The sequence below is a fragment of the Papio anubis genome, chromosome 11 (genome assembly GCF_008728515.1).
Source record: "Papio anubis isolate 15944 chromosome 11, Panubis1.0, whole genome shotgun sequence".
NCBI lineage: Eukaryota > Metazoa > Chordata > Mammalia > Primates > Cercopithecidae > Papio > Papio anubis.
In genome coordinates, this window is record NC_044986.1 from 103110148 (window position 1) to 103129624 (window position 19477).

The following is a 19477-nucleotide window of genomic DNA, read 5'->3' on the forward strand; positions in this document are numbered from 1 at the left end:
GTCTCACCGTGTTAGCCAGGATGGTCTCTATCTCCTGACCTCATGATCCGCCCGACTCTGCCTCCCAAAGTGCTGGGATTACAGGTGTGAGCCACAGCGTTCGGCCCCACCTTGGTTTTCTTAAAGCTGCTTTGTTCTGATGCTGCAACATTCTTTTAAAATTATTATCACTGAAGGAGACGGGCTTCCTGGGAGCGATTTCTTAGTGGTTTATGTGTGTTACAGGGTATGGCGGTGATGGCAGGAGGTGAGGGAGGCAGGAGCTGAGGGAGGCAGAAGGGAGGGTAAGAGTCAAGTTTTAGGCAAGCTGTTTTGAATTATTCAAATTTTCTCTAGTTCTCCACTAGAGAGAGTGCTTCCTGCAACCGGGACTCAGTGATGTGACTTATGGCCCTGTCTCCTCTGCTTCTTGGAACCAAATTGGTCCAAGAAGGCTTCTGCTGTCAGCCTCACTCCCCGTGTCCTGAGTTCTTGCACCTGCCTGGCAAACCACACTTACAGCTTTTGCACTTCTGAGTTTTCCCGTGACCTTAGGAAGTATACAGTGTTAGTGGTGCTTGCTGTCTGAGCTCTGCCATCTTTAGCTCCCTTGTTCCTCTCTGTGATATATTTTTTTCCTTTTCCTTTTTCTTCCTACACAGCTTCTGCTTGATCTTGGGAGCTTTTGGCAACCCTTAACATTTTTTGAAGTCTGCAGATCATATCTGCTTCCTAGTTTTGCTTAACATGGGATTTGTGGGTTTTAAACGTTTTCCCCATTCTCCTCATTGCTTTTGGTTTCCAGAAGAAGTAGAAAATACTGACTAAACCAATCATGTAAAAAGGGTCCTCAATATTTTAATTTCTAGCTTCTCACTTCTCTCAACATTCATGTAATAGAAATAATAGAACCCCCAAATTTTGAATGCTACTTTTTTTTAAAAAAAAAAGACAGGTTGGAGGGCAGTGGTGTGGTCGTAGCTCACTGCATCCTGGAACTCTGGGCTCAAGTCATCCTCCTAACTCCTCCTGAGTAGATCAGACTACAGATACATGCCACCATACCCAGCTAATGTTTTAAAGTTTTTTATAGAGACAGGGTCTCACTATGTTCCCCAGGCTGATCTCGAACTCCTACCTCAAGTGATTCTCCTACCTCAGACTCCCAAAGTTCTGGGATTACAGGCATGAGCCATGTCACCTGCTCCTTCTTTTATACTTTTTTTTTTTGACAGGGTCTTGCTATGCTGCCTGGGCTGGAGTGCAATGTCTATTCACAGGCACAACCATAGTGCACTGTAGCCTCAAACTCCTGGGCTCTTGGTCTCAAGTAATCCTCCTGCTTCAGCCCCCTGAATAGCTGGGGCTAGAGGTATGCATCACCATGCCCAGCCAGCTCTTTTTTTGTGTCTTATCTGAAACTTGAGACTGCCACTAGCAAGCTGTTTTAATTACAAGTAAGCAGATTCTAGTTAAAACTGAACGAAAAAATGCAAAATCTTATAACTAAAGTTAAGAATGAAGTGCTGATTTTCAAGTTTCTGCCTGTAAAAATATATAAATTACATTAGGTGATTATGAAATTGCAATGTAATGGCATCAGGATTAAAGACAAATTATTATTGTACATACTAAACTGCAAATAAGTGCTGTCACTTACCCGACCATAATCATAGAATCCATCGTTAATTATGTTACTTGATGACAAGTAGCCAGTCTGGCTGTATTTCAGGGAAAGATTGTTGTTGAGCAACTTATTATAAGCCAGCTCACTGAATTTATTTCTCCGAGTTCCTGATAGGTTAACTTCTTCAAGGATATCTAAAGCCCTGTCAATAAAAGCAAAAAGCATTACATCTGCTTTTGGTCAACAGAACTGATTGATGAGGGTGGTGAAATGTGGAATTCTAGTGAAGGTTTGAGATGGGTGGGAAAGAAATAGAGGTGGTAGACACAGCTTGCCCCACCCTCTTAGATTTAGTAGCACTTGAAAGAATTGGGAAGACAAATATGAATTTGTTTAGGATAGATATGCCAGGAGAAAGTAATTCATCAAGGTAAAGGGGTTAGAAAAAAATATTGGAGGTAAAAGTTCTTTGTTCATCGAGGAGCAGAATGAGTATTGGAGCGTTCAGACTGTTTCGATGTAACTGGGGACCCCTCTGCCTCCAGGCCAAGGCGTGCCTTCCAAGCCAAGGCATGCCCTGGGGACATGCAGAGCTTCAAACTCTGTGGACTGAGAGAGCAGTGGAGACTTGGCTTGGAATTCTTTGGACCTGAAGAGTGTGCCTCTCCATCTTCCGCTCTTCCTCTGAGCCAGAAACTTGCCAGCATGGCAAAACCTCATCTCTACCCGAGCCTGCATAAAAGTAATCCCAGCTGGCTCGTCAGGCTCAGTCACCAGCACAGTGAACCCATCAGGCTGCCGCTGAACTGAGCTGTGCTTGCGCTCACTTCACCGTTAGCTTGGGCAGCAGTAGCAAGACTCTACCAGGGGCTCCAACCCACCAGAATTTCTTAACTAAAAGCAGAAACCAAAATGTTACACACTGAGAGTATAGAATGTAAACTATTTGTGTTTCTGAAAAAATCTCATTATTTGATTGCTAAAAAGTTTTAACTATGTAAAAATGCTTTAGAATGTGTCTATCTGTAGGTTTATTAAATTCAGTGGGGAAAAATCTATTGCAAACCCTTACACGCAGGAGCCCGGTTTTTGGGCCCCAGGAAAGTATCCCAGGGAGTAACCCTGATTTTACGTGGGACGGGGACTGCAGCAGGAGTCTGTCTTCTCACTGCCCACACGTGGGATGCCCAATGCTTATTCACTCTGCTCCTGAACACTGACTGTTCATTTGGCTCTGTGACAGACAGAATAAGGGGCCCCCAAAGATGTCCTCATCCCTGGAAGGGACTCTGCGGAGATGATTAAGGGTCTTGAGACGGGGAGATTATACTGGATTAGCCAGGAGGGTTCAGTGTAATCACAAGGATCTTTACAAGAGGGGGACAGAAGGTGCTGGAAGCAGAAAAAAGAGACATGATGGAAGCAGAGGTTGCAGTGATGCACTTCGAAGATCCAAGGAGGGTCACAAGCCAAGCAACGTGAGAAGTCCCTGGAAGCTGAAAGGGCAAGGACATCAGACACAGCTTCAGACTTCTGACCTCCCCAACCATGTGATATTCGATTTGCATGGCTTTAAGCCACTAAGTGGTGGTCATTTGTTACAGTGGCAATAGGAAGTTAACACAGTCCCTAAGGTTGAGGCTGGATGAACCGATGCCAACCAGGACCCCCGATGTCACTGTGCATGGCCACTAAGTCAGCACCACAGCCAAAGCAACACTCAAGCAATTCTCCAGGGAAAGACCCATCTTTGCTATCCATACACAGTGTCTTCTCTTCATTTCTCAAAGGACTGAAGAGGAGAAGAAAAAGAAAAGAATTGGATAGAATTCCATTAATTACATAATTAAAAGACATCACTCATGTATAAAATTATTCCAATCAGGAAAAAAAAAAGATTGGGCAGAGTTCTTGTCTCATGTCTAAAATGTAATGCATTATCTATGCACCTGGAGGATAAAAAGAATGTTCTTATTCTACCAGCTTGAATGTGTAGTATCCTAAGGCAAGATCCCCGTGGAATCTGTTCCACTTTCAGTCACTCTCATCGCAAACACAGGGGCCCTGGTGGGGCTTACGTGTTATCACACATTACTTGGACAGCTTAGAAAGTTGACTTGAAGCATCCTTATGCTTAGCAAGCATAAGGTATAATATGAGATAGTAATCTAACACCACATGTCTTTTAGGCACATATTTAATTTATTCATTAATTCCTCCATTTATATGTTCACTCATTCATTTAACAACTGTTCATTCAGCATATATTATGTGCCAGGTATATATTAATGACATGAACACAGCGATGAAAAATCTCAGTTCCCTTCCCTAAAGTCTCAAGGAGCTTGTAGTCGTTTACACAGAACCATAAAATTCAAAAAAGGAAGACAAAAGTTGCAATGGGAGCATAGAGAAAGATGCACCCTAGTTTGAAAACTGAAGAAAGGCCTCCTAGGGGACCGGAGGGTAGAGCTGGATTTTGAAGGAGAAATAGGAATTTATCAGGTGGGGGAAAAGGGAGAAAGCAGAGAAATCAAGCAGGTATAGCTGTGAGAGCAGAGCATTCTGACACAATTACAAGCAGTGTGGCATTTCTGGAGTGAAGAGTTCCACCTGGACAGCGTTGGAGCTTACACCTTTAGGCAGGCAGGTGCACATCACGAGGGGCCCTGCAGATGGCACTGAGCAGCTTAACGTTCCCATTGAGGATGTGCAATGCTGTGACCAGGGTCACAGGTTAGAAAGATCAGCCTGGAGCCAGAAAGGGGAATAGGAGGGGAGGGGAAAAAAGTAAAGGGTCTCCCGCATATTCCAGGAAATAGGTGGGTGCCCCTGCAGGCTGCATGGTGGTATAAGCAGGACCCTTGTTTGTCACTGTGCTCCTGATACCCAGCAGAGCACCTGGCACGCAGTAGTTGGTAAATACATATCTGGTGTCTACCACTACCTGAGTGGGTGATCACAAATGAAGTGAGTCAATGGGAACAAACAAGGGAGACGGAATAGAGATCAAAGAGACAGAAGAAAAAGATTAGGCAGTTGTCTGAGCAGACAGCATAGTGTGAAGCATGGGCTCTAGACCCAGATGTGTTCTCATATCCCTGACTCGCCTCTTACCAACTCTGCTTTGAGCATATTTCTTTAAGCCTCATTTTCCTTATCTGTAATGTGGGGATTACAAACATACCTATCTCAAATGAGGCTTAAATACATGTAAAGTGCTTAGCACTGGCACATAGCAGATGCCCAATAAACGTTGGTTTTGTTATTTTTATGGGACAGAGAAGAACAAAGTCCCAGGCTGTTCAAATGAGTGCCGTGGTGACATGAAAATGTGAGAAAATTGAGAAAAATTAAAAGATGTTTGTTGATTTAAGTTCAGTTGTATTTTTATTCTTTTAGGAGGCAGAGTCTTTTTGTAGAGATGTGGATCTCCCTATGTTGCCAAGGCTGGCCTCGAACTCCTGGCCTCAAGCAATCCACCTTCCTTAGCCTCCAAAAGTGCTGGGATAACAAGCGTGAGCCCCCACACTTGGCCTAAATAAAGTTTTTCTGAAGATTTAATAGGATCACCATAATTATTAAGGACATTTTTATATAATACATTTTCAGATAAATGCAGTTGTATGTTTTAAAAATAAGAAATATAAGAGAAACACAAGAGTACATATAACCCACATGTATAATTTAAAGAGTCCTAGTAAAAAGCACACCTGTTTGTCTACTATCCAGCTTAAGAGATGACCATTTCAATGACACTGAACCCCTGGGTGTTCTACCCGATTACATGCCCCCCTTTCTCCCTACAGAAGCAACTACTTTCTTGAATTTTGGATTCAGCATTCCCTCAATTTTCTTTATAGTTTTAACTTATATGTATGCATGCCAAAACAGCATAGTGCTTAGCTTTGCATCCTTTTGAACGTTACATAAATGGAATCATAAGTATGTATTTTTCTACAATTTGTTTTTGCTTGGCATAATGCTTGTGAACTCATCTCTGTTGACATGTGGGGCGGTAGCTCATTCATTTTCCCTGGCATGAGATTCTATTTTATGGCTACAGCACAATGCATTATCCATTTTCTTAACAACTGGACAATCGGTGTGTTTTCAGTTGTTTAGATATTATAAACAATGCTTGCTGGTACACAGAGGCAACAGATTCTCTTAGGTTTATACTTAGAAACAGAATTGCTGGGTTTACAAGGCATGGCCACCTTCTTTTTTTTTATTTATTTATTTATTTATTTATTATTATTATTATACTTTAAGTTCTAGGGTACATGTACATAACGTGCAGGTTTGTTACGTATGTATACTTGTCCCATGTTGGTGTGCTACACCCATCAACTTGTCAGCATCCATCAACTCGTCATTTACATCAGGTATAACTCCCAATGCAATCCCTCCCCCCTCCCCCCTCCCCATGATAGGCCCCGGTGTGTGATGTTCCCCTTCCCGAGTCCAAGTGATCTCATTGTTCAGTTCCCACCTATGAGTGAGAACATGCGGTGTTTGGTTTTCTGTTCTTGTGATAGTTTGCTAAGAATGATGGTTTCCAGCTGCATCCATGTCCCTACAAAGGACACAAACTCATCCTTTTTGATGGCTGCATAGTATTCCATGGTGTATATGTGCCACATTTTCTTAATCCAGTCTGTCACTGATGGACATTTGGGTTGATTCCAAGCCTTTGCTATTGTGAATAGTGCCACAATAAACATATGTGTGCATGTGTCTTTATAGCAGCATGATTTATAATCCTTTGGGTATATACCCAGTAATGGGATGGCTGGGTCATATGGTACATCTAGTTCTAGATCTTTGAGGAATCGGGCATGGCCACCTTCTTTGCTAATACACCAAACAAGACAAGACAATGCCAATTTGTTTTCCACTGTTTTACCAGTGTTGAAGGACTTAATGATAGGTAGGTCCAATCACTTAAAAATGTTTCAGATGAATCCACCAATAGGTACTAACCAGAAAAATGCGAGAACACATGTTATTAAAATCCTCACCTCTGTCCGGGCCTCGACGTCACACGCAGTTGCGGCGACAGCGAGAGCAGCTTTGCTCTGCACGACTGTGTTTGCAGAACGCAGTGGGCTGATGATGGCATGCATGATGTCGTGACTCTGTATGTTCAGGCGCAGGGGCTCCTGCATGGCCATGTTCGTTAATACCGTAGCAGCGTTGGCAATGGCTCCATCTCGTTTACTAGACAGGACGTTTATTAATGGATCAATACCATCAGCTTCAGCAGCAGCGCTGAGTAAATGAAGGAGAAATGAATGTGATTCATCTGAATTCAAAAAATTATCTTTGGAGCATGCAACTGAGCTGCTAAAACAAATGAGTACAGAAATGCAATTTTAGAAATAAATTAATTTGCCATGCAGTGAACCCAGAATCGAGCGCTAGTGATTTAAATGGGGTCTGGAAAATTTTGAGCTATGAATGAATTTAAATAATTCTTTTTCTACTTGTACAGCTTTTGGTTATAGAAAAATATATCATTACTACTTTTTAGAAACCTCAGAAATAGATGACTACTACTTCTTAAAAAAATGGTACAACCATTATTATTATTTTTATTTACTTATAAGACCAGGAAATTCTATTTAAAGAAACTCTTATATAATTCCACACATGAGCCATAAAATTCTTAGAAAGTTTTCTTGAAGATAACATATTCCTACCAATTAAGAAAACAAAAGCCTTACAAAGTAGGAATGAGTGAGCCTGGGAACTCCTGATTTAAGTTAAAATTCACTGGCCTGTCTTCCTCTTCTTCCAATCAGGTTGTTAACTGTAGGCAAAGGTTCACAGAACCAGCACATCATTCTGCATGAGAATACTGCTTTTACAAATTAAATGTTAAAGATCAAAGTCATGATATGGATATAAATAGATAATTTTAGTAATGTAGGCATCTTCAGTTATTAAATTTCCTGTCTCTAGTATAAAAAGACTACAGTTACTATTAATATACTAACATTTTTTCACAATTAGGTAACCTGAATCTTCTTTTAAGAGCACAGAATAGCCCTTGTTTTTTGAGCACCCAGTTTTCCCAGGCAGTCTCCCATCCAAGTTCTAGCCAGTCCCTACCCTGCTTAGCTTCCAAGATCAAGCCAGGGTCAAAGGGCTCCAGACACCAGCTGTCTTGGTTTTTAAATCAGTTTAAAGCTCATAGGTAGTAAAAATAAAAATGAGAGCATTTTAATGAGTGGGAGATAATTTAGTTATGTTCTTTAATGTTTGGAAGTGCTATAAATAGGAGATGGTCCAAGCAATAAGGTAAAGAGAGCATCCTGGTTTTAAAGGGAGACCCAAAATTCTGTTTTCAAAATCCATTTAAATCATCATAGTAATAGAAGTCAAGACAGTAAAAATACTTAGATGTCAATAATATGAAAATCTCTTTTACGTTTTTGACACTTTTTTCATTTAGGATTATATAAGAATAACCAAAATTTAAAAAAAACAATTGAAGCTATATGATTCAGCCCATCACCCTGTATTGTGATGAATTAAATTTGGTACTGTCACCTCAATTTGCTTATTGTGAAGGAGGACACACAACCTCAAGAAAAGAAGTTATGACAATCGTCCATCAGAGAGGAGGTAAATGAAATCTCCATAAAAAGACTGGTAGCCGTAGGTGTAAGGAGGCTGTGGCTGTGGCACCAGCTCTGAAAGAAACTGAACCACAGTGACTGGGCAGGAACGTAATGAAGAGGGACAGCAGCTCTGGAGAATGAAGGGTTCAGTTGGTGTCACCCTCACAGGACCACCTCCCAACCTGGCTTATATAAACCAGTCCATCAAACACACCACATCCCACAAAGGCAAAAGCAGAGCCTCGCTTCATTTCTACTCATTCTCCAGTCCTTGTACATTTAACTCTTCTTTGGTATCTCCCATTCTTTCTCTAGGATGACATCCCTTAAAATTAAAATTTGGTTAGATGACATGTAACCAAAATTTACCTGTACAAAAATATCCAAAGGCCCTGCATCACTCACTATAATAGCCCAGGGGTCAGCATTTAATTTCCTTTCCTAGGGGATAAAATAAGCATTCTTAAGATAATTTCACTTTTCATCTTCTCTCCTATTATTAATTGGCATGGTGTTCACTAGGTTCTATGAAAGAGGGAAAAGTTGGAGGTTCTAATATATTAGTTTATCAGAAACATCTCATATTTTTACAACGGAAATATTGAATACTTTTTACAACTGCCAGCAAAAATGTTAAATTATACATATTTTCTAATTAATAATATATACTTAACCTCCTCAAAAATCATTTTTTTCCTTTAACTTATTTTTCAGGTATTTAATGCAATCAGCCCCTTAAACCAAATACCTTGTATTTTTTAATCATTGTAAACATGCCTTGGCCAAAATGCATGATTCCTTTGTCACTTGGTGGTTTTCCTTGAGAATGTTCACTTTTTAAAACATCCTGGAGAATTAAGAAAAAGCATACAACTGCAGGGTATTTCAATGGCATCCAGGATAGAGGCAGAAGTATTTTAAGTAAATGCATACAATAAATTCTCAAAGACTTTGTCTTTTGTGTGTACCAGGGAGTTTCTGGAAAACTAAGGGAGTTCACAGGGTCATACATCATCTTTTTCGCTTGTCTTGTAAACTAAGAAACTAAGAAAAATTAGATCATGGAGATACAGGAATTTACATCAGGTTTATCTGAACACTCAGCCTTTCTGCTTTGATTTTGTTTCTTTTTTTCTCCTCTACAAAGGCATGTTTTGACTTGGTTCATTTATATCTCTGCCTTCTGCTCTTTTCTTTGCTCTTCATGGCGATAGTAAAGGGAAATGCATAAAAACCTAGCTGTTTAAAAAACCAAAGATTCTAGTACACAGTGGAATATAGCTTTTACTAAATTGAACATAAATGCCAGCACAGAAAGATGAATCTTGCAGGCACAGCTGGCACAACCTGCATTATATGTACATATTTGCTCATAATTTGCTATATGCAGCACTAAGTCTAAAAAGAATAACTGAGATTAACTTATTATGGTGGAAAATTAAATTATTATTCTTACCTTAAAAAAACTAATTTTATATATAGAAGTAGAGTGCAGAATTTGTACTTTAAAAAACAAAAAAGAATTGAACAAAATTCTTTTTAAACAAAATTGTTTGTTTAAAAAACAAAAAAGAATTGAATTAATTCTGTTTATTTCAAACCTCAGACATTCTGTTGTATTTTTCCCTGTACACAAGCTGCAGCCTGTCATATTTTTAAAACACATTTCGGTTTCCCAAATAGTATAGCATTATCCAAATGAATGGGATGGAAGTCAAACTGCTTTGTTTTAAAATCCAGAATTATAGGGCCATATGTCATCACAATAATTTGAAAATATTTTCTGATATTTACTATCATTAGTCTCCATCCAGTTGGAGTTTAATCAAGTAAGAGTTTAAAATGTAAATTGGGAAAAAAACAAACTAAAAAACAAATATGGGAATGTATAAAAACATCTGTTTATATCATTTGATATATGTAAACAGAGGTGAAGCTTGACATGCCATGTGACGTCAATCTATTAGCAAGTCCTGACTATTTTCCTCCTCCATGTTTCTCACATCTTTCCCTTCTCTCATCCTCCACAGAATCCAATTCAGCACCCTCTCCTGTGGGTTGATATAAACAATCTCCTAAGAGGTCTCTCCTCAGCCCCTCCAGTCCTTCCTCCGTCTTACAGCTAAAGTGATGCTTTAAAATTATAACCATATTGCTCCCCTACTTAAAACTTTCACGGTTTCCCACTGCTTATGATAAAGTTCCCAACTTTTTTGTTATATTTTTAAATTATTTTTCTAGAGATGGAGTCTTGCTATGTTGCCTAGGCTAGTCCTGAACTCCTGGCCTTAAGCAATCCTGCCACCTTGGCCTCCCAAAGTGCTGGAATTACAGGAGTGAGCCACCACGCCTGGCCTACCCCCAAATTTCTGACATGGCCTCTGAGGCCTTACACAAGCGGCCCCCACTTCTCACACCAGCCCCATGCAACCCCCGCTCCCTGCTCTGCCCTCCCCACCCCCAGGCCGCCTCTTCCTGTTGCTCCGTGCTCTAGGCTTCTCTTGCAGCCTTCAATAGGCCAGGCTCTTTCCCATATTAGGGCTCCCCAGGGCTGTTCCCATTTCCTGACATCCTCTTGCCCCAGGACAATGCCCAGCCCTCTTTCACAACTCAGCATATATGTCTTTTCCTCAAGGAGGCACTTCTGGATCCCCAAACTGGATTTCTTTTTAACGTGAGCTCAGAGCATTTGTGTGCTAAATATACACATTTCTTTTTGTTTAAAAATATGATGTTCTGGCATAAATGTTTACATCAGAAAAAAGTAACAATTTAAAAATGTTATTTTGCAGCACTCATGAATGGAATTCAGCAGATTTTTCATTCAAACGCCCAAGCCCCACAATAAAAGAGCACTTACAGAAAGGACACTAAGAACATCACTGAGGGAAAATTCAAACACAAATAGCGTCTATGGCTCACTAAAACTATTGTGCGACTTCATGTCTGTGTCTTTGCACTAGTGGCCCCTTTGTCCCAAACACCCTTCGCTATCCCTCTGGCACTTGTGGCTGGAGAACACTAGCTCATTCTTCACTCTCTGCTTACCTGTCCCTTCCTCTTCAAAGTCATCTGTGACCATCATGGCCCTCCTTGTTAATCACTCCCTCCTCTGTGCTATGTCTGTACCTGGTACATACCTCTTAGAGGTAATATTTGAGTCTCATTTATATTTTCGGTGCTGAGAAGATCAATATATTTTAATTGACTCGAATCAACTCAAGGTGAGTGAGCAGAAATCCACTGCCGGTATTGAGGAGGAGGGAGGGAGAAAGTGCTTAGCTCAGCTTTAAGTTTGCAAGAAGGGATAGGATCCAGCAACACTGGGATTTCCAGTTTTATCACTTACAGCTGCTCTTGAAATTGGTCCATTTCCTCCCTGCCCTCATGCTTCTCCAATTATACAGTGAGGTAAGTTTTAGATGGTATTCAAGAAATAAAAATTTGCACTTTAGACTTCTTGGGAATATATTCATCTCTTTTATCAAGGGATGTCTCTATTTTGTCTTTGCAGACATTGTTGACTCTGTTTATTTGAGTGTGCACCAGATGACACCATTTGGTACCTTTCAGAGTTGAATTCTTGCTGCAATTTGAGGTTCACATTCAACCCATCTGCAAAGTCTGGTAACATGAATCAAGGGTGACCTTGGGCAGAACAGAAATCTGTTTAACAGAGCCCACATACAGGGTAATATGTGGAACCCGATGGAACAGATGGTGATATTGGCAATAAGAACCTTGTTTGTTAACAGTGATTACAACCATTCCCACCAGCATGACTTTTCATATGTCTCCGTGAGTTTTGTCACACCAAGGAAGACATATTGGTGGCAGACACGCTGCAAGTGGTCAGGGGCGGTGTGTACGCAGCAGCGACTCAGAGCTGGCGTTTTTAAGCCTTGCCGGCTGCAGGAAGTCTGGGCAGGTGGAACACTGGACGTTATGATAAACAGGTCTCCCAGTTGTCACAGTCAGATTTGGAATGCTATAAACAGAATTCCTGACTCTTGTTCCAGCCGGTTTCTCAACAAAGGTAATGATCCAAGAAGTGGAGTGTGTTTGCTAAATTGGTCAATTTCTGAGTCCAGAACAAGGATCATCCCACCACAGCTCCACAGCTGCAGGACGCTAGTATATGTGCCCCAAACTCTGGCTGAACTCCAGGACTGACGAAACTAGCCAAGAGAACGTTCTTCTTTTAAAGAAATATTATTTAAGAAGTTTTTCACAATTAAGGGAGAGAACCAATTAATTGTAAGCAAATGCTTAAAATGAAGGTTTTAAAATTAACATAATTAAGGTAAAACCTAGCCACAGGGGAAAAAATGTGTTTGCATCTATAGCAAAATAAGGAAAATGCCAAAAAATGCTAGGAAATATGTGAAACCAAATTGATTACATCATATTGATGCACCTTAGCAGGTTTCATTTTGAGACCTTCAGAATTCACTTTGATGTTGCAGCCACGGTGACATTATGCTTTCTCAAAGAGAACAGCATGACTGCAGAGAATAGCGAGCACTACCCCAGCACTTCCACAAAGAGCGTGCATGTTTTTGCTACCGATTTTGAGGCAGTCAATCAAAGTCTGGGGAAATCAAATGTAATTTCCTCCCAAGTGACACGGAGCCTTTATTGACCTATCTGTTCAATCACAATACTTCACTTCCATACATGCTACCTTCTGTTTCAAATGCTAGAATGTCCTACTCGTAATTAACTATCTGCCATCAGCAAAGAACAACTCTCTTTTGCATGGCTGACTTGTCTCCTAATAAAATAGGAATGATGGTCAAGGAGTTAGGATATTCATAATAAATGACTTTTGCAGCTACCAAATGTTTCTGTTTAGCCTGGAAATCAGCCTGTTTACATATCTGTCAATGACAAGGGATACAGTCCCAAAGTAATTAGAGATACCATGTTGTTGATATTCTTAACTAAATTATAAGGACGCCGAATGCTCTAGTGCGACAACAAACAAACAAACAAACAAACAAAAATCCCTGCGCTTGCCAGGACTGGTTTATTCTGAGCAGCTCAGATGTCACTTCTTCAGAGAGTCCTTCCTTGACAAGCCATGTATCATTCTCTAGGCCCCTTTCCTAACCCGGGGCCATGGTCCTCTCTCCACATTATGCTGTTTTAAGTTTACCTATACTGTAATCGTTCTGCAATTATCTTTTTAAAATTACTCATGTACTGCTGACCTCCCTGACTGAAATGTAGGCCTGATGCGTTCCTTTCCTATGGTACCCAAGAGCCTAGCACAGTGCGCAGCAGGTAAAGAATACCTAGATAATGGTAGAATCATTACCAAAAAACCCTCAAAACCAAACCAAACCAAAACAAAAAAAAACAAAAAAAACCCTACACTCAAGGTGGTAAGTTCCCTACCTTTAGGGATGAAATGATAACAGCTATAAAGATGAATCACATCTGGCCCCCAGTGGAAGCTGGATTCCAGACTCCCCGCGATACGGTTAGGGGGCGATTGCTTCCATGCACAAAATACAGTAGATCATTTGTTTCATAGTTTAAAAAGACAGGATGCAGAGAGACTAAAACTTGCCCAAAAGTAAGTTAATCAACAGAGACCGGGGAAAAACACACACATGGTTTTCTGATCTTTAATTTATTACTTTTTACATTTTCCAACCTCTTAAGCTTTAAAAAATATAGTATTTTCAAGAAAACAAAAACCAACAGAATTTCCTTGCTTTAGGACGTTATTCCTTAGGGAATGGAAAATAAGGAAGAAGAGGAGGCAGAGGAAGCAGAGAGGAGGAGAGGGGAGACTGGGGAAAGGAACCCAGGGGAAAAAGGTGGAGGGAGGGTCGGAAGCAAAGAGAAAGGGAAAGGAAGGGATGAAAGACGACTCCAAAGGTGCCTACTGGAGTGAGTACAAGGAGTGCTGGCCATTTAGTCTGGAGGAATTCAAAGAGATCATGAATTTCAGCACAAGGGAAATTTCTGGTGGGGAAAATGTGGAGAAGTTAAGGGTGCTGGAGGCATTGATGAGGAAAGAATGAGATAAAAGTTGCCAGGGTGGAGAGTAAGAGGTTCAGTTCCTACCAGCTCCCTGGGGATCTACAGAACAGACCATCTCTGTGAACTGTGAGTAAGCACCGGGCCTTGGTTTCCTCATCTGCAAAATGGGCATGACGATAATATTCCTTCCCCCATAGGACCGCTCTGGGATTTAATGATATATTCCACTCAAGGACTTAGCTCAATACGTGGCGCATAACTACCAGCTTTCAACATCCTCCTCCTCCTCCTCTTAACATTCAGTGAGCCACAGGGGTAGAGAGTTTCAGATCATGTAAACGTAACATCATATTGCAAAACGTGTGTGTGTGCAGGAAAATTTCATTTTCAGACAATTTTTAGCTAAACAGCCAAATCTCCTACACCTGCAGGGCTGGAGCTGGGGCAGTTTCCTCAGGAATCCTACTCAAGCCTTTCCACTCAAGTGTAATCAATGAGCGGTAAGGACCATTTCCAGAGTGAAGAAAAATCAAGAGAAATGATTAACATAAAAAGTCAAGGGTTGGTAAAAATAAACTTATATAGGTTTAAGTATGCTTCAAATTGAAAGGGGGGAATCACATAATATAAAGATTTCCTCTGAAAATCAGTAATGTTCGAAATGAAATCTGAAAGAAAGTACTAGCAACTTTAAAAAGAGGTTATGCAAATATCAGTCTCTGCGCTGTAGGTAATAAAAGTAGCATGGATAATTTTCTAATTGAACATTTTATGGGATTCATTTGGCCTCCCAAAATCAGTAGCTAATCAAATTCAAACTGTCGGTTAAGGTCAGGTGGGCATCCACTGACATGAAATGGGGATGGGGAATCCACTTGTTCTATTGCAAAATTCAGCTTTTCATTCTGTGTTTTCCAAATTCAGTATGAATTTTCCAATCCAGTATAACCAATGTTTAGAATAAGATTCAATCGTCCCAGCTACTCCGGAGGCTGAGGCAGGAGAATGGCATGAACCCAGGATGCGGAGCTTGCAGTGAGCAGAGATCACACCACTGCATTCCAGCCTGGGCGACAGAGTGACACTCCGTCTCAAAAAAAAAAAAAAAAAAAAAAAAAAAAGATTCCATCAGACAGGGAGGAACCTAGGCTCTAAGGGGCGGAAGTGAAAAGCATCCACTCAGTAAACTTGGACGGAAATAATGCAAGAATCATTCTCAGCTTTACCATGAGGACTTCTCCCATTTATTTTATCTATTAATTCCAGAGGATTTTTAAGGTAACATGCTAAATACGTTCTTCCAGAGGTCATCCTTAATACAAAACAAAACCTCCTAAAAAGGTATGAAATTAGCTATGTTATCTTGCAAGATACTCATATTGTGAGTATTCTAGTTCAAATGATCTAGAATTTTGCAACAAAGTGATATAAATAAGAATGTAAAACAAAATCTATTATATAAAGTCAAGGGCAAAAAATCAACTCTAGAGTAACCATAATAGCAATGAGATTTCTTACGTTATATTGTCCAAGAGTATTACATTTATCCTATCTGGTTATATAGCACAGAAGATGTCCAGCTACCGGTACAACGAATGCGTCAAAACATTTGTAAATGACTACACCTTAATAGGGGACAAAGTCAAACACAAGCATCTGTTAAACACACGTTTAGCAGCGGAATATTATCTCTAAAAGCACCATGTTGAAATGATTTTCAGATCGGAATCTTTTAAAAATGTTTTGAAAATATTATCTCAGGTACACTGGAGAGTGTTTCAAATTAAATTAACGTACGTTTCATTAAACTACAGAGCAGTCCTTCCATTACCTTTTTTGCCCCTCCCCCAACATCCTCCCAAATGGCCACTAGGGGTCAGTATGAAGACGCAGTTCCTTGCGTTGTCAGCAGGGAAAATGGAACTCTCCGAAAACGAAAAACCCTGTGCAACAAAGACAATAGCTGTACAACCTCAGCAACATTAAGTGCAGCCTGTACATCAAGTCTACAACATGAACTTGCATTTTTCATGGGACTACGTTTTAATTTTGTAAATCACTGTGGATTATCTCTATGGCCAATGCTTCTTTAGTAAAATGTATTCTAAATGACAGGACTACTTATGTAAGTGGGTCTGTGTAACTGGCCAAGAAGTGTGCTCTAAGAAGAGGGTGTTAATATTTGTTTTTCAAAGGGTGATGGGACACATGTCTAGCTATTTCATCTCTTCCTGTACAGGGATGGAGAAGGAAAAGTGAAACTTGTGGTTTGTATTTTGTTAACTTTAAGAGCTTTTCCCCCCTTCAAAATGGCCATCGTCATTCCCTGCACTCAGCCTTCATTCCACCATGAAATATAGGCAATTCTAAGGAATAACCATTAGCCTAAAATCAATAGAATAAAAGAAATGGTAACAATAAATACACAAATACATTACCTTCCCGCCAACTTTACTGAATGGGAGAGAGATTTTTCAAAAGGTTTGAAAAGTGCGTTCTATTTCTGCTGGAGAAATTTAACATTCCAGGAAATCACTTCAGATCATGCCCCTCCCTGACAATACTGAAATGACTGGTAAGGACTTTGGTCACTGTGAGTAAATGCAGCACTGATTTTTCTTGAAGCACTAGATGAAGTATTGACTTTTCTTGAAACCCTGTGTGAAGTTCTGTATGTGGCATATGTTCTAAAGTTTTCTCTACGAATTGCATGGCATTCTTGGGCATGATACTCCATGAATAATTCTAATAAGTATTAAAATTAGTCAATGCTTTATTTCTATGTTAGCGAAGAGAATGTTTAATACTGAGAATACAAAATGACAAGTCATCCATATATAACGAGGACATTCTAAGGTTTCCAAAGCGCTCAAATGCACATCCATATAATTTGGGGGCATTCTATCTGTTTGTGGAGTCCCTTTGGAGTGTGCTGCTTACAATTTCATATTCCCTTGTGCGGTCCTGACCACAGGGAAAACAATAGCAAGACAGTTTCTGGGGAAGAGCTTTGTGTCTCTGGTATTGTAGAAGCTGGCAATGGGCCAGTAATCAATCAATTAATTTTTTTAGTCACCATCTATGTGCTAACATTTAGAACCTTCTTGGGTCACTGCTGTCATGGAAAGTCAAAAGAGGTACAAAAATTAAAAAATAAAAAGCAAAGAAATGGAAAGAAAAGGGTCTCTAAGATTTAGGGAAATAACTCAGTTCTTCGTGGGGATAGCATGGAATAATTATGAAGAATCAGGGTTAATGTGATCTATATGTAAGCAAGGGACTTATGATTATGCATTTACTGTAACAAAACGTCAGTTCTCACTTTTCTATAGGTATTAAAATAATTGTAGTTATTACTGTTTATATTTTTATTTTGTTAATTGCATTTTATTTCCTAAGATAATTGCATCTTTTGAAAACTATCTAGCCAACATTTATACTAATCTTTTTTAGTTCTGAACATTTATTCTAATTTTTTCATGGTTTACCAGTGGCCAAATTTAGTTAGCATTGCCAAAGGGAAGTGAAAAACACTGAACCCTTTTTCTTCTTGGAATAACTTAAACTCTAATTCTGATCAGATCCAACAGATGGCAGTGATGTTATAAATTAATAGTTTAAAACATTCTTTTAATATGTAGGGTCTGCTCCTCGGAGAATAATTCTCTCAGTACTTGCATAAATAATCTGGAACTTTGATATGATTAATTAGGTAGAAGCATACAGGATAAATATAACATGAAATTTAGCTGAAAATAATATTTCCTATGTCAAAAATAAACAATTTTCTCATTTCCAAAAGGCATTACAAATTGATAACTGTCAAAGAGATTAGCAGTATACCAAGAAAGGCTATGTGTCCAAACCAACTAAATGGGTTACATTTTTCTATAAAATTCACTATTGCTTCTCAGTTTCCATTTTTATCTGTTCCTTTCTACGGGCATTGTTTTAGCCTTCTCACCTTTTATTTATTCACTTAAAAATAGTTTTACTTTGCTGTCTCCTTTCACTGCTAATAAGTGAATCTGGCTGTTCTTGTCTCCTTTTACTATGCCTTTATAAAAGGCACAGTTATTTTTATTCTTATTCATTGTCTTTTCATATTTTTACCCACTTTAAGTAATCTTTATTCTGTAGATAATAAAGAATTAGAAGTATCAATAGAAGGCTCTTACAGGGAAGCCTCCACTGTTGCTTCTGTTTTCCAAGTTATATAAAAACAAAGAAAACAACCCTGATGATTGCTTTCTGTTTTAAGTAATGGCCATTATTGATTGTTTGACAACAGACTTTGTCAAATACACTTTGTTTTCCTCACTGTCCTTTTACTGTTGGGGGTTTTGTTTTCATTTTTTTGTTTGTTTGTTTTTGTTTTGTTTTGTTTTGTTTTTAAAGATGGAGTCTCACTCTGTCACCCGGGCTGGAGTGAAGGGGCGTGACCTCGGCTCACTGCAACCTCTGCCTACAGTGTTCAAGCGACTCTCATGCCTCAGCCTCCCAAGTAGCTGGGATTCCAGGTATGCACCACCACACCTGGCTAATTTTTGTATTTTTAGTAGAGATGGGGTTTCACTATGTTGGCCAGGCTGGTCTTGCACCCCTGACCTCAAGTGATCCACCCGCCTTGGCTTTCCAAAGTGCTGGGATTACAGATGTGAACCACCTTTGCCTGGTCATTTTTTGGTTTTATTTTTGATGTAAGCCTATTTTCCTTCAAATACTTACTACGGGATGGACACTGTTCTAGATGCTTGGGATGCATCAGTGAATTAAATAGATGAAGGCTGCTCCCTTCATGGATGCTAGTGGTTGGTGTGTGTGTGGGGGTGGGGGCGGACGGTGCAGGGAGGTGGGTGGTACAGAAAATAAATGATGATAAGTGTACTAGGTGAGTTACCTGCTATGTTAGAAAATGATAAGAGTATGTGAAAAGGGCAGCAGGGAAGGAGTGTTGAGAATATGCATGTGTGGGGTGCTATCTTAAGCCACGTGGTAATGCTAAGTCGCTTCACCAAGGTGACATTGTAACAGAGATGTAAACGGGGTGAGGGAGGGAACCACAGGCTGCCTGGGAAGAGATTTTCCAGGCAAGAGGGTGTCACTACAAAGACCTAAGGCAAAACACTCCTGGAAGCGGAAGTGACTTCCAGGATATATTTTATGTCTGTTTTATTCTACAACATTAGCCCATTTGTAAGTAAAAGGATTCCTTTTGTTAATAACTTTTAAACTACCATCTCACATA

At 39.8% G+C, this 19477-nt stretch overlaps 1 protein-coding gene across 1 annotated transcript in view; it reads right to left on the reverse strand.

The window, feature by feature from the left end:
• The window catches only part of ARMC3 (armadillo repeat containing 3), a 114308-nt gene that overhangs the window by 31879 nt on the left and 62952 nt on the right, over positions 1-19477 (reverse strand). The window contains exons 11-14 of the mRNA XM_031651932.1: positions 6631-6880; positions 2447-2500; positions 2333-2358; positions 1640-1808 (exon numbers count right to left, since the gene is read on the reverse strand). Of these exons, the coding sequence (XP_031507792.1) occupies positions 1640-1808; positions 2333-2358; positions 2447-2500; positions 6631-6880 (499 nt within the window). The remainder of the gene's footprint in view (positions 1-1639; positions 1809-2332; positions 2359-2446; positions 2501-6630; positions 6881-19477) is intronic.